Source organism: Hyperolius riggenbachi, chromosome 8, assembly GCF_040937935.1.
Source record: "Hyperolius riggenbachi isolate aHypRig1 chromosome 8, aHypRig1.pri, whole genome shotgun sequence".
Taxonomy (NCBI): Eukaryota; Metazoa; Chordata; class Amphibia; order Anura; family Hyperoliidae; genus Hyperolius; species Hyperolius riggenbachi.
This window is the reverse complement of record NC_090653.1, coordinates 40,482,480-40,508,431: the sequence shown is the minus strand read 5'-3', so window position 1 is coordinate 40,508,431 and position 25,952 is coordinate 40,482,480. Positions and strand designations below refer to the sequence as shown.

Sequence of the window (25,952 nt, the reverse complement as noted above, 5' to 3'; positions counted from 1 at the left end):
GTAAAGTTTCATAACTAAAATTATATTCCCTGGAAAATACAAATAACTAAATATATATTTTTTCATTGTTAGAAACAATATTTTCAGATTTTATTACATGAAGAAACGATAAAAGAAGGTTATACACAATATTATACAATTATAATGATTATACATATTTTATAATTTTCAGTGTTATAAACAATATTTTTAGGTTTTTTTAATTGTAAGAAGAAACGATAAAATATGGTTATTGACAATATCATTTCGTTTTGGCTACACTACGCGCCCTTTTTTTTCCAGGCTCCCTTTTTTGATGTACGCGCTGATTCCTCCTTTCCCATGAGACATCTTTACCATTTCTCAACAAGATAATCAGGGACACCTGTATGCTGATATTGTGGTGAAACCACTCCCACAGTGTGATGTCATGACCATGGTCCTGACAGTCTTCTGTTTGTGAACCTCATTGCATTGTGGGAAATAACAGCTTTTTTCAACTGCCAAGCAAGCAATATCTCCCTCCGTGCATAGAACTCTCAGTAACAAACATTCTTTATAGATCACCTGGCAGAACTAAAGATGCCACCACAAATTAAAAATTTCAGAATGTAAATCAGTGTGAGGAAAGATTTTACAATGGGTAATATTTGACCAAAAAAATGTATAAATTCATAAAAAATAAGCTATTCTATGAATTATGTTATTTTCACCACAGATCCTCTTTAAAGTGAATGGGAATTGACAAAAAAAAAAAATAAGCCAAATATCACCTAGGGAGAGCTCTGGGTTCTATAGAGCCTGCCAGCTCCTCTCTCAGTCCCCGTGCTAGTGCTGGCTCCCCAGTAGAGCATTGCAATTTACATGTAAATCACAGTGCTCATTTTCCACTAAGGCAATTCATCTTTTGCCAAATCGCAATTGCCGGCTGGTGCGATTCTTGCCGCAAACGCGCTACACTCCCAACGCCAAGGGTGCAAACGTGGATTGTGGAAAAAAGAGCTTTTTGCAGAAAAGGGCAATACGCATTTTTTTGTTACACTTCCACTTCAAACAAAACTAACTATATTGTTGTATTGCATTTTACTTTTTAAAACCTAAATCATGTTCGTTGTATGCACTGACATATTGACTTTTTTTGTTTTGCCTTGCCTAGATGCCGACTTCCGACTTTTGACTCCAGAAACAGAAATTTATGGACGTGAACATGGTAAGTTTTCAGCTCTTGTGCTGTTTTTCTTTTTTTGAAGTTTTTCTAAACTATTGGTGGCTGTGGTGGCATTTGTGTGTAGTAGGGATAGTAGTTGGGTGTGGCATAATTAGGGGCGTATCTGGGTAATATAGAGCCTATGGCAAACACTGAAATTGTGCCCCCCTCCCCCACCCTGGTCAGAGCCCCCTTCCCCTCTAAAAACAGCATCCTTTCTCTTGTACATGTGTTATGGTTGCTTGCGTTTTTGGGCTTGGGATATTGCTGAAGTTACTTTATTCCCTCTCTATGCTCTTTTTTTAACTCTAACCCAAGTGTGCCCTACATACATAAATTAAGTAGGCATGTTCCCCAGATAACAGAATTAATCTGATCTGAGGTCTGAGTGATGGGGAGGCATGGGGGCAAACATGGCAGCGCAGCTCAGGGGCATTCATGGCGCCCATGGCACGAGCCATGTCTGCACCCCTCTACATACGCCTCTGGGCATAATTGCCCAGAATGACCTCTGTCCTGAAGTCTGCCAACCAATAGGGATGGAGCCACAGTGACCTCGCTCATGAACACACTTGAACACAGCCACTGCAGCAAACTTCAACTCAATTGGCCAGCTGACTTCAAGCCAGAGGTTATCCGGGTCATTATGGAATAGATGTTAGCCACTAGCAAACCATGTCATGGCAAACTATCACCTCTATTGTACTACTGATAGGATTAGAAAAATGGGAGAAGGCAATGGTAATAAGCATCAAGGTAGATGGTAGGGCACAAGCATGATAGTATGTGAATTATTAGTCTTGCGGTTTAGGGATCGTCTCCACTACAAGCATGCAAATTCACATGCTATTTTTTGCAAGCGAATTCGCATGCGTATTTTTTTTCATTGGAATTTGCATGCGTAGGCAATTTTTTTTTCCTATCCTCATTCATCACTGTTGACATACGCACACGAAAACACACAAAAAACGTGCATACGAAAACGAGTTAAATAAAAACAAACATAAACTGCATGTAGAATCGTTACAGAGGCAGCTTTTTTTGTCTTTGCCTGCAGTGGGAGCGATTTTCGCTTGTAATGGAAACAAGCACATTGAAATACATTGCGTATGTGAATTTGTGTGTGGCTAATGCACGCAAATTCGCCATAGTGGATACGGGCCCTAAGCATCTCCATTGGCCATGTAAACATAGTGCACGTGGCAAGATGATACCCCTAATTAAATTCAACACATGCTAATTGGGGATATCTAGAGAGAAGAGGATGTATTATAGCACCAACAAACATTTCTTCTAAAGTGGGATTATACTCCCAAAACTAAAATTTCAATTTCAAATTTCATGTGTGGGAATGCTTTCCAATGTACTTTTATGTAACTGAGTGTAAAAAACATTTATTTTCACTGCAGAGAGCAGGAGCAGCTTGCTTATCTCCGGTCATCGGCAAATGCAAAGATAATCATTGCCAGCTGAAGCTCTCTGAGGAATGGGTCTTCACTCTGCTCCCTCCCTCTGCTGAAAAGACAGATCACCCTGGTAACAGCTGAGTCACTTCAGCAGGAAAAGGATGGGAAAGAGTGAAGACACAGGAACAGAGAGCTTCAGCCGGCAATGGTTATATTTTTCACTGTGACCAGGGATAAGCATTCTTCTCCTGATCTACGCAGTGGAAATAAAGGTTTCAGATGCAGGGAATGTGGGGTAATGTTTTTAAATGTTCTTGTATGTAACTAAGAGTAGTTGCTGAATTGTTAGTTTTGGAAGTATAATCCTAATTAAGGACAGCAACAATGTGAGAGGTGCAAGCAGGGATGCATGTGTTAATGATTACCACAATTTAATGCTCATAATAAAATGGTAATCTTTACCACTATAACACCAAGAAAGAATTAATGGAACTACTTGTGGGCTGTCTGGTCTATGGGACTAGGTGTGGTTGCAAACTCTGTATCCCCTGTTGCTACTTCACTGCTTGTAAATAAGGCTGCATCTAATGCAGTGCTACTATTTATTTTCAGGCTGCTATTCATTTTTGAAGCTGCTAGTTCAAGTCTGTAAACAGGGCTCTGCTTCCCTCTCGTATGTTCTTATAGGAGGAAAATTGTGAAAAAAAATATTTTCAATTTAAAAGGTGTACATAGTTTTTGATTTGTTTAATCAATACTATATATTATTTTGTATGTTTATTGCTGAAATGAAATAATTTAATATGTATTACTTTGTTTAGTTACATTACATCTGAAAGATAACAAATTAATATTTTGTATTTCTTTGGGGCGCCTCCTGCTGCCAGGGTTAGAAGATTTTCATACTGGGCCTCTAAAACAGAAGTCTCAGTCAACAATCAATCTCCATTATAATATTGATTGAAATCCAGCTGGAAAAAGGCCTTTATTGTTACAGACCAGGGTCCATATGCAAATTAAAGTTTTCTTCTGAGTTTTAACTAAGGTGATATGTTTACACCATGGGCCCATATGCAATTACATTTTTCTTCTAAGTTATCTCCTAGGAGCTAATTTTCACATTCTCTTAATAATAACATTTAAGTGTTTACACCTACAAAAGTACCCAAAACATGGCGAAAAGATACTACCAAAATTATTTTGAGTATTTTCTTACTTGCTGGTGGTTTAAAAGGCATTTTATGGCAAGGTGTGAAAATCTCACCTATGAGAAAATGCAGAATAAAAAGTGAATTGCATATTGACCATGTCAATAAAAAGTCTTTTAAACCACCAGCAAGCAAAAAAATAGTCAGAATAATTTTTTGGTACAGTACTTTACTTTTTTTTTGGTACAGTACTTTTTTGGTACTTTTTAAATTTAAAATGTTTGTCCTAATTTGACCTAATTTTTGGTACTTTTTAAATTTCATTTGTTTGATTCTTCTAATGAAATCTGATTGAAATTATTGCTAGGTTCAGACAAGTTTTTAATCCAGAAGAGATTTATCATTGTTTTCTAAATTTGGCACTGACAGTTTTATTGGTAGATGCCTCCAAATACATTTCATATGTTATTTTGGTATTATTTTTATTTTTCAAAAAAAACAAAAAACAGCTTTTAGTATTAATCACATCAAACATAAATGAAAGTAGAAGCACTAAACTTTTTTAAGTGGTAAACAAATGCAGACAACATAGCTCAGTTGTAAAAGGGAAAGCAGTTTCTGCATGTTTCTGGACTTGATTTTACTTGTTACTTTGAACTGTAAAGTATTTTTAGAAGTGGTATTCTTGCTCTCTGTAGAATTATCTTAGAATTTAAACTGGTTGTTTTTTTAACTTTCTTTTTCTCAGTTTTCCAAGTACCCGCCTTTGCCTACGAATGGATTAATACGCTGAGTTCTGTTGGACGGCTTCCGATGGTTTTAAGATTCCCAATGAGCTTCTGGCAACACCCAATAATGCCAAGTGAGTTTAATAAAACTTCATCCTAAAACATTTGATTAATGAATTAAAAGCCCACATCCAGACAAAGAAGTTAAACATCTTAATATACCTTTAGGGTCCTTTTCCACTAGCGGCGATTGTGATGCTGAATCGCAAAATCACACACCGCTAGTGATTTTCAAACATAGGAATCGCGGTAGGTCATTCCCACTACAGCAATTCGTTTTTTACTCAAACACGATCGCGCCGTAGAGCGATTTTTGCAGCGATTTTGCTATGCAGTGCATAGCATAGCAAAATCACAAACGCAATCGCCAGGAAATTTGCTGCACTTAGCTGAATCGCAATCGCTAGCGTTTAGCGTGAACCCTAGGGAGGGATTGATAGTGGAAAAGGGCCCTAACAGATCCCTTATCTACTGAAATGCATTTCAGATGTAGTAAAACAGCCACTTATTTAATTTTGATGGACTCAATCTGGCCACAGTCAGATCACGGTGTTTCCGCTTTTCATTCAAATGCTATACTATGAAAAAAGCAGCACTGTGTATGCTACCAAAAGATAGAGCCTACATCGGCTTTAGGCTGGGAAAGGGGTGGGCCTTTCAGATACCCGAACATAGATACCCACTCTGCCTGACCTCCAGTTCTTTCTTATGCTTTCCTGAAATATTGGATACGTTGGTGTATTGTGAGCTCTATACTACCTCTATGTTCTGGTGGCCTTCAGATTTTTGTTGTGTTCACTTTCAGGCACCTCCACAGAGTCATTCCGGCCTTATGCTAAGTACACACGATATGTTTTTTCGGTCCATTCTGCTGTTCGATCGATTATTGATTCGTTTTCCTGCTCGATTTCCTGCTCGATTCTCTTATCCTTTCTTATCAATTTCCATTCACTTTTATGATAAATCCAGTGGTTGAACGATCGGAAGGAATATTGGACATGACGGAAATTATCTATCGAACGCATCTATCGAACGCAAACACGTATCTAGCATTAGTACTCTCTGGGTGGAGATGTTAACATCTGTCTAATGAGTAGTGGTAAGCAAACTTTCTTCTGCATTCAAGTTTCTGCAGGTCCATGGACATGCTTAAATCCAGCCACTTAAAGCATTTAGTTGCTGATGATTTAACCAGCTAATCGATCAGCGGCTACTGGGTTTGACTGGCACACTGCCAGCAGGTTGAGCTCATGACTGCAATGAAAGAGACTTGAAACTGCCTATTTGAACCAGGGGTATGCTGCCATAGCTATACATTTGATTACATTACTTCCACTATAATACTAAAATTAGAAATTACAGAAAAATTTACAGTTTTGCTGTATATTTAAATGTACATATTTGGATGTAAATGTACACAAAATCATGGGCCATATGTAATTCACTTTTTCTCCTACGGTGAAATGTTCACACCTTTGTGCCCTTTAAACCACCAATAAGTGAGACTAAACTCAAAATAGCTTTGATAGTATCTTTTCACCTACTTTTTGGTACTTTTTTAATTGGAAAGTACTGAAAGTTATTTCAAATTGAAGATGAAAAATTATCTCCTAGGAAAAAAATCAGGAAAAAAAGTAAAGTGTATATGGTGCTATCTCTATATATAATTTCCCTGTGTCTATGCATCCTGTTTTGTCCCTGTGTCGGTGCTTTTTTGCACTGCGCATGTGCAGGATCGGATGCAGAGACACTCAAGAGAGCTGGGGGAAATGACGGGCGACGGAAGAAGATGGGTCCCGAAGGGGGGCGGGCCTGTGAGCGTGCGGCGTGTGCGTGCGTGCGCGGCAGGCAGGTACGTGCACGTCGTGTGCGCACATGTGCGGCGTGCGGCTAAGCCAAAAAGATAGAGACCAGTGCTGGGGAGGGGGCACGGCCACAGCTTAGTGCCCGTTTTTAAACGGGCCTTAGGCCCAGTATGTCTATCAAGTATTAAGGTAACACTGAAGCGAAAAAAACCTTATGACATAATTAATTGTATGTTTAGTACAGATAATTAATAGAACATTGGTAGCAGAGAAAAGAGTCTCATATTGCTGTTTTCCTTTATATAGTTTTTTTTATATAGCATCATTCTGTCATATTTACAATCACAAACAACACTCTGTAATTTAACCTCCCTGGCGGTATGATTATTTCCAGATTTTTTTTTCCAAAAGCGGTGCAATTAGATCTGCAACAGCCCTGCACATTCCACAACTTCACTGGATCCAACTAGGGACTACTGCTCTGAGCTGTTGATTTCCGCTAAGGAGGTTAAACTATGAAATAGATCAGAGCTATTGAGCCTTCGAACTCCCCTGCAGTAAAATCTTATCTGAAGTTGTTTTTCTCTCTTAGATGTATAGGTACTTCAGAAAATAGGACTGTTGTCAGCGAGCTCAGAGAAGTTTTTTACATAGATAATGTAACGATTGTGGAACTTTCTCCGTGATCAGCGCACAACGCGTGCGCTCATACGGCAGAAATCCTCCACAAGCGTATAATTGCAGGCACCCAGCAAAAGGTGCTACGCACCCGTAGAGGGAAATTCCTGTCGGCAGATGGCGCTGGAGAGTGCAGAGGAACCAATCCTCTGTACCTCCACAAATGCCAGACAGGAATTGTACGAAGCGCAGAACGCAATCGCAAGAGAAGCGATTGCGAATTCGAACGAGCAAAGGGACAGGTTGTATGTGTATGCGCCAATCTAGTCGTCACCCCGCGACAGCGCACACACAACAGCAGATATGAAACAGGAACGCGATCGCGAGAGGTGCGATCGCCAGAAGTGACACAAGGCTACAGCAAGGCAGAGCACGAGAGTAGCAAAGGCACAGCAAATAATACAATGAGAAAGACAAGGAAAATAACAAACGCTAACTGAACGCGTACCCCGCACTCATTCGCAACAGTGCATGCGTTCGTGCGCGGTCCCCACGTGATAAGCACAACAGGGACAAGCACGCCTAACTAACCAACGACAAACAAACGTAAAACAGAGGACGCGAGCGCTCGCTCAACGGTTACCTCACCGAGCCTCCAGCAAACGCTCGTAGCAGACAAGACAGACACACGAAAACAGGAACAAGCGAGAGACAGGATCCACAGCACTAGCGAAAAGAGACTAGTGCGATCCAGAGAGGCAGAACAGAAGGATCCACAGCACTAGCGAACGGCGAGTGCGATCCAGGTAGACAGAACAGAAGGATCCACAGCACTAGCGCAGGATGCTAGTGCGATCCAGAGAGGCAGAACAGAAGGATCCACAGCACTAGCGGAAAGTGGCTAGCGCGATCCCGGTAGACAGAACAGAAGGATCCACAGCACTAGCGAAAAGTGGCTAGCGCGATCCAAGGAGACAGAACAGAAGGATCCACAGCGCTAGCGAAAAGTGGCTAGCGCGATCCAAGGAGACAGATCAGAAGAGATAGCTGGTAGCAACCGCTGCACCAGCTATACCTCCAAGAACAGAGATCAGAACCATTTCCTGTCGACCACCGTTGGGACAGGACAATGGCAACAGAACAAACAAACAGATAAGCAATCCTAACTGCACTAAGGAAACCTGCCTAGTGCAGTTTTCCAGGAATTACTCTAAGCTGATCTTCAAACAGAGAGTAAGGCTGACACTCCTCCGGGAGTGTTACATAGGACAAAATCCTTATGGCCAGCAAAGCATTGTGGGACACACATAGTACTTATAGTACACGCCTCCAATGAATGTGGCCAGGCAATTTGCATGACAACGTATGCAAATTCCTCAGCAAGCACAGGCTGCAAAACTGACAGAAGCTCTTCTTTCCAGAGTCCTGCAGCATGCAAACCTAACCAATGGTCAAAAAGCTGCCTGCCTGCACAGGCAGCTGAGCAAATCATCACAGATAACTGATGTTTTTTAACTCTTCCTGTACTGGAAACAAAATGAGACCCTTCCCTTTGCTAATACTGTTCTATTTCTTAGCTGTACTACACATGCAATTCATTGTATCATAACTTTATTTTCATTTCAGATTTCCTTTAAGCAATTACATCTTCAGTGTGACAGTGTGATTTCCACCATTTGTGATGCAAAGTTTCATTTGCCCAATGCAGTACATTTTTTTACATTTCATAAAATTCCATACTTCCATCAATTTGGGCTTATTCATTTATAGTGTGTCCCTTCCAAGTTAATTTCTGGGATTTTCACTTTCCCCTCCTCCTTTAGCATACTCCCGAAAACAAATCAATTGGATTAAGGTCTGGCAAGTGAGGAGATAATTCCAAATGACCTTTTCTTCCAGCCCAATGAGAAAAGTTATAATTCAGCTAGTTTCTTACCATGATGGCATAATTAGTTCTGCTTCGAGCCTTTCAAATCGGGGCATTAACCCAACCAGTAGCATGATCATCAAAGAAAAATGGTCCCAACTTTTGTGTTTTTTGGTTTTTTGAAAGGTCTACTTAATGTGGATAGTTTTGTGACCAGTTTTAAACATTCTGTTGGTTAAGCTCACCAATCATGTAAAACATCTGCTTTGTCACTAAATCAGTTAGTACTGTATTTTTTTCCAGAATGTAAGACACGCTTTTTCTCCCTCTTAAATTAGAAAAAGTCACAGTGCTAAATATTCCAAATACAGAAAGTCCTCAACTTACGAACACCTGCTGATAAAAACAACCGCGATGTTGGGGCCTCCATGTATTATCGCCGTATCCTTCTCAGTGTATAAATAAAAGAAGCGGCAGTGCGTCTCTCACCTCATCCATCAGAGCTCGATCAGAGACCTTACCACTCCCTCACTGCTCCCCTTGTGCTGGTCACGTGTAATGATGCAATCAGCACTAGGGAAACAGTGAGAAAGAGGAGAGGCCATTGGTGAGGTGAGAGACATGCTGCATCTGCTTTTATCTATACACTAGCTGATTGCCCGGCGTTGCACGGGTAGGTATTTGGCTGGTGTCGGCTCCACCCACTCTTTCTAACCCTAACACACAATTACTCAATGACCAAGTTTGTGAGCCTTGTAGTCTTTGGCATCAGTAATTTGCATTGAAATGAAAAAATCTGATGAGTTGTTTGTGGCTCCACCCCCTTTTCTGAATTTGAACCCCAGTCACCCAATGACCAACTGTACCAGGTTTGAGGCCTGTGCCAATAACAGTGCAAAAATGGTAGCAATTAAATATTCCCTTCAAAAGCAATAGGTGAAGCTTAATACACTTTTGTAGGCTCCACCCACTTTTCTGAATATTGATCCTATTTACTGAGTGACCAACTGTGCAAAGTTTAATAACCCTCCCATTAACAGTGTAAGAATGGCTGCAGTTTACATTTTTCCAGTGAAATTTGTATTTTTCTCCACCCACTGATTGCCCGGCGTTGCCTGTGTATGTATTTGACTTGTGTTGGTTCCGCCCACTTCTTCTAACCTTAACGCACAAACACTCAATGACCAAGTTTGTGAGCTTTGGTGTATTTAGCATCAATCATTTGTATATTCCCATAGAAATTAAACAAATCAGATTGGCTGTTTGTGGCTCTGCCCCTCTCCAGCATTTGAACCCCAGTCACCCAATGACCAACTGTAGCAGGTTTGAGGCATCTGCTATTACCAGTATAAAAATGGCAGCAATTTAAATATTCCCCTTGAAAATCAACAGGTAAATTTTGATTGGCTATTATAGGCTCCATATTAATCTCAGTCACCCAGTGACCATCTGGGCAAAGTTTGGGAACCCTGCCATTAACAGTGTAAGAAGGCCCGCAGTCTACATTTTCCCAGTGAAATTTGTTTTGCTCCGCCTACTTTTTGTAACCTGGACATACAGTCACTCAATGACTAAGTTTGTGAGCTTTGGGGTCCTTGTCATCAATAATTTGTATTTTCCCAAGAAATGAAACTGTTTGTGGCTCTGTCCTCTTTTCTAAATTTCAACCCCAATGACTAACTGTACCAGGTTTGAGGCTTGTGCCATTAACAGTGCAATGAATGGTAGCATTTTTAATATTCCCCTTTAAAATCAACAGGTGATTTTGATTGGCTTTTTTAGGCTCCACCCACTTTTCTGAATATTAATCCCAGTCACAAGTAACCAGCTGTGCAAAGTTTGAGATCCCTGCCATTAACAGCGAAGAAGGGCTGCAGTTTACAATTTCCCAGAAAAATCTGTTTTTGACTCCACCCACTTTTTGTAACCTTGACACACAGTCACTACTCAATGACCAATTTTGGGAGCTTTTGGGTTCCTGGCATCAAAATTGTGTGAATGGAAGCAGTTTATCCAAAAAAAGCAAATCTGATTGGCTGTTTGTGGCTCGACCCCTTTAGCGAATTTGAACCCCAGTCACTTGATGACCGACTGTAGCAGGTTTGAGGCCTCTGCCATTAACAGTGTAAGAATGACAGCAGTTTCAATATTCCCCTTGAAAATCAATAGGTGAATTTTGATTGGCTCTTGTAGGCTCCACCTACTTTTCCGAATATTAATCCTAGTCCCCCAGTGACCAACTGTGCCAAGTTTGAGAACCCTGCCATTAATAGTGTAAGAATAGCTGCAATTTATATTTTCCCATGTAAAAAGTTAGTTGTTTTTGGCTCTGCCCACTATTTCTAACCTTGACATACAGTCACTCAGTGACCAAGTTTATGAGCTGTGGGGTCTTTGGCATCAATAAGTTGCATTTTACCATTGAAATTAAACAAATCTGATTGGCTGTTTTTGGCCCACTCCCTTTTCAGAATGTAAACTCCAGTCTCCCAGTGACTGACTGTATCAGGTTTGAGACCTCTGCCATTAACAGTGTAAGAATGGTAGCAATGTAAATGTTCCCCCTTGAAAATCAATAGGTACATTTTGATTGGCTGTTTTTAGGCTCCACCCACATTTCTGAATATTAATTTCAGTCACCCAGTGGCCAATTGGGTCAAGTTTGGGAACCCTGCCATGTAAAAAATTAAGTTGTTGGCGCCGCACACTATTTCTAACCTTGACATACAGTCACTCAATTATCAAGTGTATCAGCTTTGGGGTCCTTGGTATCAATACTTTGTATATTCCCATTGAAAAATAAACAAATCTGATTGGCTGTTTGTGGCTCCGCACCCTTTCTGAATTTGAACCCTAATCACCCAGTGACCAACTGTACCAGGTTTGAGGCATCTGCTATTAACAGTATAAGAATGGTAGCAGCTTAAATATTCCCTTTGAAAACCGAAAGGTGAATTCTGATTGGTTGTTGTAGGCTCCACCTACCTTCCAAATTCTTAATCTCATTTACCCAGTGACCAACTGTGCAAAGTTTGAGAACACTGCCATTAACGGTGTAAGAATGGCTTCAGTTTATATTTTCCTAGTAAAATTTGTTTTTGGCTCCGCCCACTTTTTGTAACCTGGACACACACATCACTCAATGACCAAGTTTGTGAGCTTTCAGGTTCCTGGCATCAAAAATGTGTGAATGGAAGCAGTTTATCCACCAAGGAAATCTGATTGGCTGTTTGTGGCCCCGCCCCTTTTGTGAATTTTGACCCCAGTCACCCAAAGACCGACTGTAGCAAGTTTGAAGCCTCTGCCATTAACAGTTGTAAGAATGGCAGCAGTTTAAATATTCCCCTTGAAAATCAATAGGTGAATTTTGATTGGCTGTTGTAGGCTCCACCCACTTTCTCGAATCTTAATCACATTCACCCAGTGACCAAGTGTGGCAAGTTTGAGAACCCTGCGATTAACAGTCTAAGAATGGTCGCAGCTTACATTTTCCCATGTAAAATGAACGGCTGAAATTTGATTGGCTGTTTTATGATCCACCCACTTTTCCTGGATTTGTAACCTCGGTCACCAAGTGACCAACTGTGCCATGTGTGGGGACTCTGGCTTGATTACTGTGAGAATGGCAGCCTTTTACATTTTTTCCATTGACTTGAATGGGTGGAATCTGATTTGCTGTTTGTAGCTCCGCCCACGTGTGCAGGGGGGCCGCGAGACCCCCAGAACATATCATCCCAGGTAGTAAGGGATCTGTGTACCAAGTTTCGTTCAAATCGGTCAAGCCGTTTTCGCGTGATCGCGGCACATACACACACACATACACACACACATACACACACACATACCTACATACATCCGATTTTATATATATAGATTGTGAACAATAGGAGGACCTGGGGGTGTGTGTGTGTGTGTGGGGGGAGGGGGGGGGGTTGTCAGAGGAGAACACATAGGGGAGCAGAAGACAAAAAATCAGTTAAAACAGAGGTCTCATTCAATCAATCTCCATCATAATATTGATTGAAATCCAGTTGAAAAAGGCCATTATTGTTAGAGACCAGGGTCCTTAAGCAATTAACTTTTTCTCCTGAGTTTTAAAAACACACCTTTTTTAGTGGTAAACAAATGGAAACAGCATAGCTTGTAAAAGGAAAGGCGTTTTCTGTAATTTTTCTGGACTTGTTTTTACTTGTTACCTTGAACTATTCTTAGAAGTGGTATTCTTGCCCCCTGTAGAATTTTCTTAGACTTTAAAAATGTTGTTTTTATAACTTTCTTTTTCTCAGTTTTCAGAGCACCTGCCTTTGCCTATAACTGCATTAATACGCTGAGTTCTGTTGGACGTCTTCTGATGGGTGTAAGATTCCCAATGAGCTTCTGGCAACACCCAATAATGCCAAGTGAGTTTAATGACTTTTCATCCTCAAACACTTGATTGATGAATTAAAAGCCTACTTCCAGAGAAAGAGGTTAAACATCTTAAAATACCTTAACAGTTGGGTTGATCATACAGAGTAGCTGCGATTACGTTAACTTACCCAATGCGTTCACCTGAGGGCCCGTTTCCACTATTGCGAATTTGCATGCGTTGTACGCATGCAAATTCGCATAGCCAATACAAGTGGATGGGCCTGTTTCCACTTGTCTGTTTTTCTGAGCATTTTTCTGTGCAGGATTTTTCTGCACGGCAGAGCCCTCAGAATTCGCTTGCACATGGAATGCATGCAAATCGCAGGCAATGTATTTAATAGGGAAATCGCATGCGTTTTTGGCATGCGTTTTTTGCCGCGATTTCACATAGGAAGCAATGTTAATTTACACAGGCAGTGACATGGTTAAGTTCGCATACACCCTAGCCTATGCGAAATCGCATGTGAAATCTTGGCAAAAAAGCATGCAAAATCGCATCCCGCATGCGATTTTGTCAGCGGTGATTTTGGGCGATTCCGCAACGCTATAGTGGAAACCGGCAATTTGTGTCCCTTGTCGGGTTCCACGTCACTCCCATGCTTCCTTCTTCTGTGTTGAAGGAAGCATAGGAGTGACATGGAACGCGTCTTGGGATGTGAAGGAAGCACATCATCTAAGGTGTATCATACCCCTTGACTGCAGACAGCCTGATCTCATTTAACCCCCTTGGTGGTCTGATTCTTTCTGGATTTTAGGGTCTAAAAGCAGTGTAATTTTTTTAGCATGCTTTTAGACCCTGAAGCCTGGAAAAAAAAATCACACTGCAGAGAGATCTGGAGCAGCCCCAGCACCTACTCGCCTCCCTGGGATCCAGCACTGCAGTTTTCCCTCCGTCCTCCGGGTGGCATTGTAACCCGATAGTAAGATTGCCGGCTGTTGTCATGATGACAGATGGCGATCTCACCGGGGGAAGCAGAGCCTCGGAGGAGAAGAAGAATGGCAGCTGTCGTCAGGATCCCCGGGCGGTGTGTAAAAACGCCCGCTACGCGCATTGCTCTGCGTAGACCTCCCGGCGGGCTACCACAAGTTCAGCTCAAGATAACCTCTCCTAGCTTGTTTTTCCACCCCGAGCTGGACTCGTGATAACCGCTAAGGAGGATAAATTTCTATTCCAAGTAGCTACGTACTCATAGCTACTCGGAATGATCAACCCTACTTAACAGATCACTATTGTCTGCGCTGGAGGAGGAAATGGGAGGAGGAAAGGAGGACACACGGGGAGCAGAGGACACAAGGAGGCAAAGGACACAAGGAGGGGTAGAGCACATAAGGGGGACACAGGAGGACATATGGGGACAGAGGATGATACATGGGGGCAGAGGAGGGCGCTTGTTGGACAGAGGAAGACTACATGGGGGACATAGGATGAAACATGGGGGACACAAGAGGTGCAAAGGGGACACAATAACTGGGGGGAGAACATCTACAAGATGCCCCTGGATCATGGATGCACCACGTTTAGAATATTTTTTCCCTGGTTTTTGTCCCCTAAACCTAGTTGCATCTTATCGTTGGTGATATTTCCTTAATGTGCAGGAAAGGCTGTAGAATAGATCACTGCTGCAATGTAAAATTTCACACGGTTTACCCCTTAAAAACGTAACTATGGGCTTTTTTTTTGTTTGTTTGTTTGTTTAGATTTAAATATAAGCTACCCTAAACCTACAATAGCAGGTTTTGATAACGGTCTTCAGTTAAACAATAGTCCAGTAAATGAGCCAGACCGAACTAGGAACAGCGATGAAAATTCAAATGGACTTCATGACTTTACAGGTAGGATACAGAATTAATGGAATAATGAAATATTGTATATAAAATTGTCCTGATAGTGAAAAAAATGTGCTTTTGTATCAAGTTCACCAACAGTCATAACATAACAGTGGACTGTCTGAACCTTTAGAATTCTCTCTCTTAACCCCTCTGGCTGGATAAATCTTTCTGGATCTAGGGTTTAAAAATGGTCCTTTTTTTTTAAGGCTTTTAGAGCCTAAAACCGGGAAAAAATCATGCTGCTAAAGAGATCTGCAGCAGCCCAGCACTTACTTGCCTCCCTGGGATCCAGCGCTGCAATTCTCCCTCCGTCATCCTGGTGGTGCTGTAACCCTGTCCTATTAGCACACCTACTTAAATGCACTCTATGGGCTTGATTCACAAAGCGGTGCTAACCTACTTAGCACGTCTAAAGTCTTTAGACGTGCTAACCAGGGTGCTAAGTAGGTTAGCACCGGATTTCTCAATCAGATAGCGCGCTAACTTTGCACGCGCAAAGTTTTGCACGCGCAAAGTCCCATGCACACTAAGTCCCATAGGCTTTAATGGGCACTTTGCGCGGAGCGCCCTGCGCTCTGTGCAGTGCGCGCATAAAGTTTTGCGCGCATAAAGTTTTGCTCGTTTAGACGTGCTAAGGGGGTTTTCACAGGCGTGCTAACAGTTAGCACCGCTTTGTGAATCAAGCCCTATGAGTCTTAATGAAGTGTGCATGCGCATAGCACTCCCAACCTAGGGAGCGTGATCAAGGAAGTGCGCCACTGGACCAGCGCATGCACAGTGGTGTGCAACTTGGTTATTGTACTTGGCCAAACAGCAGGTCGAGTAAAAGGACCGGAAGGACAGCGATAAACCTACAAGCCTAAGGGGAGGGGGGTGGAAGAAGCCTTATTTAAAGGGAACCAGAGACGAACAATCTCTAAAAAATGAAAAAAGATGTTATACATACCTAGGGCTTTCTCCAGCTACATCCACATGAATCGCTCCCACACCCCTGTCCTCCGCTGCCTCTATCGCCGGTATTGGGTCCCGTCACTTCCGCCGGACGCGGCCAGTCTTCCGCATGCACAGGAGCTCCCTCCGGCTTTGTACGCATGCGCCTGCGCAATACGGAGGGAGCGCACTGCGCTTGCGTTGACTGGCTCGACTGGCCGAAATGACAGGACCCGGTACCAGCGGACAGAGGCCGCGGAGAAAGGCAGCGTGGGAGCGATCCAGGCTGATGGGGCTGGAGGAAGCCCCAGGTATATATAACTTCTTTTTCTCGTGGTCTCTGGTTCTCTTTTACTACAAGAACACTATTTGTTTAACTTGGGCATCCTGTCAACATTTTGCACTCTCTATTAAGTGTAAATGAACAGAAGAACCCAGAAAAACTTGTGGAAATCTAACCAAGTGGAGTAAATAACTGGTCAGACTTATTAGACTAAAACTGTAACGATCGGTGTCCGCACACAGAGAGAATCTGATTTTGGTGATCTGCAGTATCACCAAGAATACAGATTATACCTGATCATTGATGATCTGCAGAATCACCGATAATCCAAGAATAACTAACCTCTGGACACATATATAGTGTGAGTGTTTGGTGCAACAGTAATGACTTTGAGTTAGACCACCCGAGGAGCAGGTGGTCTTTGGCAGCATGGGCGATACCGCCTTTTGGGAAGTACAAAAACCTTCCAGTAGCCTGAGGCCTTCAAAGGGGTGGAGTCCCAGGCTGAAAGTAGCAAGGACCTGTGAGTGAGTGACACCTGAAGGTGGATGTCACTACTAGGTCTGGAGACTATCTCTTAAGGAGAGAGATAGCTCTCAAGGTCGGGCAAGCCAGGTCGGCAACACACAGACAGATAAGGTACAGAGACAGAAGGCTGATTCGGTATCCAAAGGCAGGCAGGGTTTGGCAACAGGTAATCAGATATACGTAGGTACCGAATCAGAAAGCAGAGGGATAGTCAGGAATGCAATAGGTCATAACAGATATCAACAATGCCTAGTCTTGGGTGTGAGGTCCGTGGTCTCTACACCCTGGAACTAGTCTGGAGTATAATATGATGGTACAGAGTATTCCTAGACTTGGGTGTGAGGTCCGTGGTCTAGACACCCTGGAACTAGTCTGGAGTATAACACAATGATAACAAGGAGTCCCTAATCTTGGGTGTGAGGTCCGTGGTCTCGACACCCTGGAACTAGTCTGAAGTATAACAGAATGATAACACAGAGTCCCTAATTTTGGGTGAGAGGTCCGTGGTCTCGACACCCTGGAACTAGTCTGAAGTATAACACAATAATACACAGAAGTAATCTGGCTCAGTGTGAATTCCCAGGTCCTCCTGGTTCTAACTCACTGTAGGATCTGACTAAGGTCTGAGTGCTTCCACGTAAGTGTTCGCAACGGCAGACAACCTGAGACTGACCAGCAGTGACTATATATAGAGCAGCGCTCTCCGGCGCCACCCATCAACGATCAACCAATAGCCACTTGCTTTGAGGTCAGCTGACCAACCTGGTCAGCTGATCCCTCCTCGTTTGTCATAAAGGTTCTGCCTCTCAGCGCGCGCGCGTATTCCTCAACCTGTGTGAACTAACAGACCCAGCCACACCAGACGCACGCTGCTGCGGACAAACCGCCGCGCTGGACGCGAAATCAGCCGCCTTGCCGCCAGTACATGCGGCGGCTTTTCCGCGTTCTATCACAGTACTCCCACCCGAGGAGTGGACTCCGGACACTTCCCACCAGGCTTTCCAGGGTGCAGGTCATGGAATTCTTTCTTCAATTCCTCTGCGTGCATACGACAGGCACCCAAGTTCTCTCCTCTATGCCATATCCCTTCCAGTGAACCAGATACTGCACGGAGTTCTGCACAAGCCGTGAGTCCAGAATCTTTTCAATCTCATACTCAGGTTGGTCATCAATCAACACAGGAGGGGGGGGGGCGGAATCCACGTGCACCAACGGCTTGAGTAGGGACACATGGAATGATCTCACACCTCGCATGCTGGTAGGGAGATCAATGGCATAAGTGACATTATTGATCTTTCTGGTCACTGGAAAAGGACCCACAAATCTAGGGCCTAGTTTGGGTGACAGTTGCTTTAGAGCCAAATGTTGTGTGGACACCCAGACCAAGTCCCCTGGAGAGAATTCCCATTCTATGGAATGTCTCTTGTCAGCCTGTTTCTTCTGGTTCTGAAAAGCCCTCCCCAAATTTCTTTTAACTATTCTCCAAATTTGCTTCAAGGACCTCTGCCAATTCTCCAGGGCTGGAAATGGAGTAGAAGCCACTGGCAATGGGGAAAACTTAGGTGACCTTCCTGTCACCACCTGAAATGGGGAAAATCCTGAAGAGGAACTTTTCAGATTGTTGTGTGCAAATTCTGCAAACGGCAAAAATTTTACCCAGTCAGTTTGTGCATCTGCAACATAACATCTCAGAAACTGTTCCAGGAACTGATTGACTCTTTCGGTCTGGCCATTGGTCTGTGAATGGTAGCCTGATGAAAACGAAAGTCCATGTCTAACTGATGGCAAAATGCTCTCGAAAATTTTGATACAAATTGGACTCCCCGATCTGACACTATAATTTCTGGAATGTCATGCAGCCGGAAAATGTGCTGGATGAAGAGATCAGCCAATTCCTGGGCCGAGGGGAGTCCTTTCAGAGGGACAAAATGGGCCATCTCACTGAATCGATCGACTACCACCCAAATGACCATCATGCCCTCAGACCTGGGGAGTTCGCCCACAAAATCCATGGACAAATGGGTCCAAGGTTCACTTGGAACTGGTAAAGGCTGCAAAGTTCCAACAGGTGCCTGACGGGAGGGTTTGCTTCTAGCCCACACTGCACACTCTCTCACAAACTCCTTACAGTCTGTTGCCAATGACGGCCACCAAGCACATCTAGCAAGTAGATCCTGAGTTCTGGTGGCCCCAGGATGCCCAGCATTCTTGTGGGAATGAAACAGCTGCAACAGTTGTAGGCGAAAAGGCAATGGTACAAACAAGACCCCCTCAGGCTTCTCCTCTGGAACATCCTGTTGAAATGGACTCAGAGTTACAGTCCAGTCTTTCCAGGTTTCTGTGGCTGCCAGGACCACCTTTTGAGGTATAATGGTCTCAGGGGCTGAGGGCTGTGCTGTCTCGGGCTCAAAACACCTGGATAAGGCATCAGCCTTGATGTTCTTACTACCAGGGGTATACGTGATTACAAATCTGAATCTCGAAAAAAATAACGACCACCGGGCCTGTCGGGGGCTAAGAAGAATAGCACTCAATATACACTGGACAATAACATCCCCAGCCTAGCAGAGGAGCTTAACAACTTCTTTGCTAGATTTGAAAAAGACAACAATCGGCCTCCAGTCAACTTTGGGCCCACTACAGACTCACAGCCTTTAAACCTTCACATACATGAAGTGCAGCAAGCACTCACAAATATCAACACCAGGAAAGCTGCAGGTCCTGATGGTGTGCAAGGACGTGTGCTCCAGGCCTGTGCTGGTCAACTAGCGAAAGTTTTTACACAAATATTCAACCTCTCTCTGTTCTTGGGTGTAGTCCTATCATGCCTTAAATCTACAACCATTGTGCCAGTCCCAAAAAATCCTAGAATAACCTGTCTTAATGATTATCGACCAGTTGCTCTAACCCCTGTCATCGCCAAGTGCTTTGAACGACTGGTAGCCACACACATCAAGGCCTCCATCCCAGCAAATCTAGATCAACACCAGTTTGCTTACCGAACAAATAGATCAACTGAGGATGCCATCTGTGTAACTCTCCATGCTGCCCTCTTACACCTGGAAAAGCCCAACTCCTATGTTAGGATGCTCTTTGTTGACTACAGCTCAGCATTTAACACCATTGTACCTTGCCAGCTGACCAACAAACTCCATGCACTAGGTCTTGCTACCTCCATATGTACTTGGTTATTGGACTTCCTTACTAATCGTTCTCAAACTGTCAGACTAGGAAAACAGACACCCTCCACCCTTACCCTGAGCACTGGCGTGCCACAGGGCTGTGTATTAAGCCCTCTCCTCTATGCACTTTTCACCCATGACTGCCAGCCTATCCATACCTCAAAAGTAATTGTTAAGTTTGCAGATGATACGACTGTCATTGGGCTTATATCAGACAATGAGGAAGCTGCATACAGAGAAGAAGTTAGGAACCTGACTGCATGGTGCGACATTAACAACCTGTTATTAAATACAAAGAAGACCAAAGAAATTATTCTGGACTTTAGGACCACCAAAAAGACTACTCACCTACCGCTAATGATCAATGCAGAGGCTGTGGAGAGAGTTTCCAGCTTCAAATTTTTGGGAGTCACCATCGCAGAGAACCTGTCCTGGGCTGACAATGCTTTAGCTCTAACTGGCAAAGCACAACAACGCCTCTACTTTCTGAGAAAACTAAGGAGCGCTAACCTCCCACAGAAGCTGCTGGTTAATTTCTACAGATGCACTATAGAAAGCGTTCTGACCAATTGCATGATGGCCTGGTACAACAGCTGCACGAAGGCTACTAGAGAAGCCCTGCAGCGAGTTGTTAAAACAGCAGAAGCCATTATTGGCACTGAACTACCATCACTGGAACTTTTGTATAATACTCGCAGCTTGAGAAGGGCCAAAAACATTATCAAAGACAACACTCACCCTGGAAATGCCTTGTTTGAGCTCCTTCCATCAGGTAAACGTTTTAGATCAACCCGCACACACACAAACAGACTGAAAGACAGCTTTTTCCCATCCGCCATAAACTTGATAAACTCTGAATCCTCTCTGAGATAATTAACACTGTGTACAAATTGTTTAAACATCTGTAATACCTGGCATACTTGTATAATTTCTTCTCTTCCTTGTTACTATCACTATGTTCCCTATATGCACCGTGGGGTTGTCATGAAAAGTAATTTCGTTGTGTTACACAATGACAATAAAGTGAATTGAATTGAAGTCTCTTAGCGCCCTCAATGTACTCCAAATTTTTGTGGTCAGTGTAAAGTGTAATGGTGTGTTCTGCCCCTTCTAGCCAATGTCGCCATTCTTCAAAGGCCAACTTGATGGCTAGAAGTTCCTGGTTGCCTATATCGTAGTTTTTCTCTGCGGGTGAAAATCTACGGGAAAAATAGGCACAAGGGTGAAGTTTCCCCTGCAAACCAGAATGCTGAGACAGCACAGCCCCTACCCCTACCTCTGAGGCATCAACCTCCACGATAAAGGGAAAGGTGACGTCTACATGTCTCAATATGGGTGCAGAACAGAACAATTTCTTCAGAGTGGAGAAAGCAGCATGGGCCTCTGGGGGCCAGTGGTGAGTGTCTGCCCCTTTCTTGGTGAGACTGGTGAGAGGCGAGATCACCGTAGAGTACCCCTTTATGAACCTCCTGTAGTAGTTGGCGAACCTCAAGAATCTCTGGAGTGCCTTCAGTCCTACAGGCTGAGGCCACTCCAAGACAGCAGAAACCTTTCCAGGGTCCATAGAGAGGCCAGAGGTCGAGATTATGTACACCAGAAAGGCGACAGAAGTCACTTCGAAAATGCATTTTTCCAGTTTAGCATACAGCATATTCTGTCTCAACTTCCGTAGCACAAACCCAACATGTTTCCTGTGTTCTGAGAGGTTGGAAGAAAAAATCAGTATATCGTCTAAGTATACCAAGACGAATTTGCCCAATACCTCTCTGAACAACTTCGTGAATCAGCTCTTGGAAGATGGCCGGGGCGTTACACAACCCGAAGGGCATCACTAGGTACTCGTAATGCCCGTCGGGTGTGTTAAAGCCCGTCTTCCATTCATCACCGTCCCTGATACGCACAAGGTTGTATGCACCCCTCAAATCCAGCTTCGAGAAAATCTTAGCATTGGTGACCTGGGTAAACAAATCGTCAATTAAAGGCAAAGGATAACGATTTTTTACTGTAATCTTATTTAAGCCCCGATAATCGATGCATGGACAGAGGCCTCCATCCTTCTTTTTCACGAAAAAGAATCCTGCCCCTGCTGGTGACCGAGAGGGGCGAATGAAACCTCTAGCTACATTTTCTCGGATGTATTCCTGCATAGCCAATTTTTCTGGCCCAGACAGATTATAGAGAGACCTCTAGGGGGCATACAACCAGACCTGAGATTGATGGGAAAATCAAAAGGACGGTGAGGAGGAAGTTTATCTGCTGATTTGAGACTAAACACATCCGCAAATTCTGAATACTGGCTTGGCAAACCCTCCACCTGACTCTTGGTGTTACCCAAGGTTACCTTCGCTAAACAATGATGATGACAATGGGTAGACCAGCTCATTAGCTGACCTGAAGCCCAATTGATCTGAGGAGAGTGAAGTTGTAACCATGGCATGCCAAGAATGATCGTGTAAGTTGTCATCCGCAAGACCAGAAAGTGTAGGCTTTCTTTGTGTAACACCCCCACCGTAACCCTTAACTCTGGGGTCTGAGACAGAGGGTAGTTACTGTGCAGGGGAGAGTCGTCCACTGCATTGACAAGAATCCGTTGATTCAAAGGAGAAATAGGAATCAACAATTTCTTAGCAAATTCGTAATCCATAAAATTGGCTGCTGAGCCAGAATCTAGGAAGGCCTCAGTGGCCACTGTTTGATCTCCCCAAGATATAGTACAAGGGAGGAGCAAACGTTTATCGTCTAGAGGTAAAGACTGCGTGCCTAGGGTATTACCTCTGACTACACCTAGGCGGCAGCGTTTCCCAACTTCTTGGGACAATTCTGCACTCTGTGACCCTCCTCTGCACAGTATAAACAGAGCTGTTCTGTTTTTCTGCGATTCTGCTCCACCCGGGACAATTTTGACCGACCAATCTGCATTGGTTCCGGTGGGGGTGAAACGGGTGGAGGAGAGGCGTAGGAAACATATCTCACATTGTTCCTACTCCGAGCCTGTTTCTGGTAACGTAGACGACGATCAACCCTGACTGCTAATGAAATGGCCTCATCAACAGACTTCGGCTCAGGATGACCCAGCATTAAATCAGATACTGCGTCTGACAACCCTGACAAGAAACAGTCCGGGAGTGCAAATGACCAAACATCTAGCTGAAACTGCCCATTTTCTGAACTCAGCTGCGTAAACTTCAACCGGATCCCTGCCCTGCCGCAAAGTCTTGAGCGTCCGCTCAGCAGTAGAGGCGATGTCCGGATCATCCCTCCTCGTTTGTCATAAAGGTTCTGCCTCTCAGCGCGCGCGTATTCCTCAACCTGTGTGAACTAACAGACCCGGCCACACCAGACGCACGCTGCTGCGGACAAACCACCGCGCTGGACGCGGAATCAGCTGCCTTGCCGCCAGTACACGCGGCGGCTTTTCTGCATTCTATTACAGAAACCCTAAGAATTCCCTATAAGGAAATGAACTAATCTAAATTCTGTCAGAAACATCTTCAGATCTATCAGATTATAATGCCAACTGTTGTGTCAGCTGCACAGGAAGTAAACATGATTACAGTGTTTACTTTGGGACAGGTGTATGTTTGCATTGTCACGATCGGTGTAGCAGAGAGGGTCTGATTCTCGGTGATCTGCAGTATCACTGGGAATACAGATATATATTCGATTATTGATGATCTGCAGTATCACCGATAATCCGATATAACGCTAACCTCTGAACACCTGAGTAGTGTGAGTGCTTGGTGCAACAGTAATACCTTGAGGACTAAGCCTCAGAAACAAGTGCCGTACTGTATGAAGTACTGCAGCAATACAGATTCCTTCCGAAGGCCTGGACTCTCCCGGGGGAGGAGTCAGGCGGAGCGTAGGGAGGACAGAACGTGAGTGACACCTAGGAGAGGGCGTCACTAACAGATCTGGGAACTGCCTCTAACAGCAAGGTCAGTTCTCGAAGTCGGGCAAGCCAGGTCGTAACACACGGACAGATACAGTACAGATACAGAAAGCAGAGGCGGAGTCTAATAAACAGGCAGGGTACGGCAACAGGGTATCAGAAATATTGGGGTACAGAATCAGGAGTCAGATGCAGAGTCTAAGAGCGAGCCGAGGTTCGGCAACAGGGTATCAGAATGACAGGGTACAAGATCAGAATACAGAAGAATAGTAACAAGCTTGGAGAACCTGGGGAGCAGGTGCCCAGCAAATACAGTGGTGGCCCTGTGGATCAGGTGCCCAGCAAATACAGCGCTGGCCCTTGGAAGCAGGTGCCCAGCAAATACAGCGCTGGCCCTGGGGAGCAGGTGCCCAGCAAATACAGTGCTGGCCCTGGGGAGCAGGTGCCCAGCAAATACAGCGCTGGCCCTGAAGAGCAGGTGCCCAGCAAATACAGCGCTGGCCCTGTGGAGCAGGTGCCCAGCACATACAGAGCTGGCCCTGTGGAGCAGGTGCCCAGCAAATACAGTGCTGGCCCTGGGGAGCAGGTGCCCAGCAAATACAGTGCTGGCCCTGGGGAGCAGGTGCCCAGCAAATACAGCGCTGGCCCTGGGGAGCAGGTGCCCAGCAAATGCAGTGCTGGCCCTGGAGAGCAGGTGCCCAGCACATACAGAGCTGGCCCTGTGGAGCAGGTGCCCAGCACATACAAGGCATGAACTATCTCCTATCGATAGAGATAGTTCTCAGGGTCGAGAACTCACAGACAAACAAAGTACAGGATCAGATATCAGGAGAGTAGTCAGACAGGGAGAAAGTCATAACAGATAATCACAATCAAACTAGTACTTTAAGCTATCAACAGAATCTAGCTAAGTGTAGGATTACAGCTCCAGCTGGTCCCGGCACACTTAAGGATCTGACTAAGGGTCTGCGTGCTCCCACATTGTGATCGCAACGACAGGCAACCAGCAACTGACCAAGCAGCAGAATATATAGTTGCTGGACACTGCCGCTGAACCATTCAGCCAATCATGAGTCCTGCAGGAATCGGCTGACCTTCCTGATCAGCTGACACTTCCCCTGCTAGTATAAAGGTCCTGGATTCAGGCCCGCGCGTGCATAGCTCTCCATCTGCCTAAGTGCACTAACAGACCCAGCCACACCAAGTACACGCTGCTGCATGCAAACAGCCGCTTTGCTGTCAGGACATGCGGCGGCTTTTCCGTGTTCAACCACACACCCAGACACGTGCAAACCGCCGCGTAGGATGCGGAGTCAGCCGCCTAGCACTTGGCACAAGCGGCAGCTTTCCGCGTTTCCTCACAGTACCCCCCCCCCCCCCCCCCCGAGGCGTGGACTCCGGACACGCCCCAGACAGATCCCCAGGAGACAATGATAGCGACGTCAGCTACCAAAGTCGAGGACTGTCCTGTGTCAGATTCAGGATTTTGGAACAAGGCATAAATGTGATAGTCACTAAATTCCTCGCATTCAGAACATAAATACAACCTTTCACAGGTGCGAGATTTCTCATGAGTGACAACCGGTGGATCATGCGAAAAACATTTCCCACACTCAGAACATGAATACGTGTTTTTTCATCGGTGTGAGACTTCCAATGACTGAGAAGTTCAGTGTTATTTACAAAACATGTTACACACTCAGAAGACAAATAAAGCTTTCCCCCGCAGTGTGAGTTTCTACGATTGACAAGATTTATGTTATGTTTAAAACATTTCCCACACTCAGAACATTAATGTGATTTCTCATCAGTGTGAGACTTCCCATGACTGAGAAGTTCTTCCTCACATACAGAACCAGTACAGCTTCTCACCGGTGTGAGATCTCCCATGGGCTACAGGCGGCAGTTCGGGTACAAAAGGGACCCCACACTCAAAACATGAATACGTTTTCTCATTGGTGTGAGACTTCCCATGACTGAGAAGTTTCTCCTCACATACAGGACACACGTATAATTTCTCACCTGTGTGAGATTTCCCATTAGTCACAGGTCGTCCCTCAGGTACAAAAGAGTCCCCAC

At 44.3% G+C, this 25,952-nt stretch overlaps 1 protein-coding gene across 2 annotated transcripts in view; it reads left to right on the top strand.

Moving 5' to 3' along the window:
• Positions 1-25,952, top strand: part of LOC137528097 (uncharacterized) — a 172,699-nt gene that overhangs the window by 71,128 nt on the left and 75,619 nt on the right. For both annotated transcript variants that reach the window (XM_068249373.1, XM_068249372.1), the window contains exons 6-9: positions 1,136-1,189; positions 4,489-4,602; positions 13,105-13,218; positions 14,927-15,061. In XM_068249373.1, the coding sequence (XP_068105474.1) occupies positions 1,136-1,189; positions 4,489-4,602; positions 13,105-13,218; positions 14,927-15,061 (417 nt within the window). The remainder of the gene's footprint in view (positions 1-1,135; positions 1,190-4,488; positions 4,603-13,104; positions 13,219-14,926; positions 15,062-25,952) is intronic.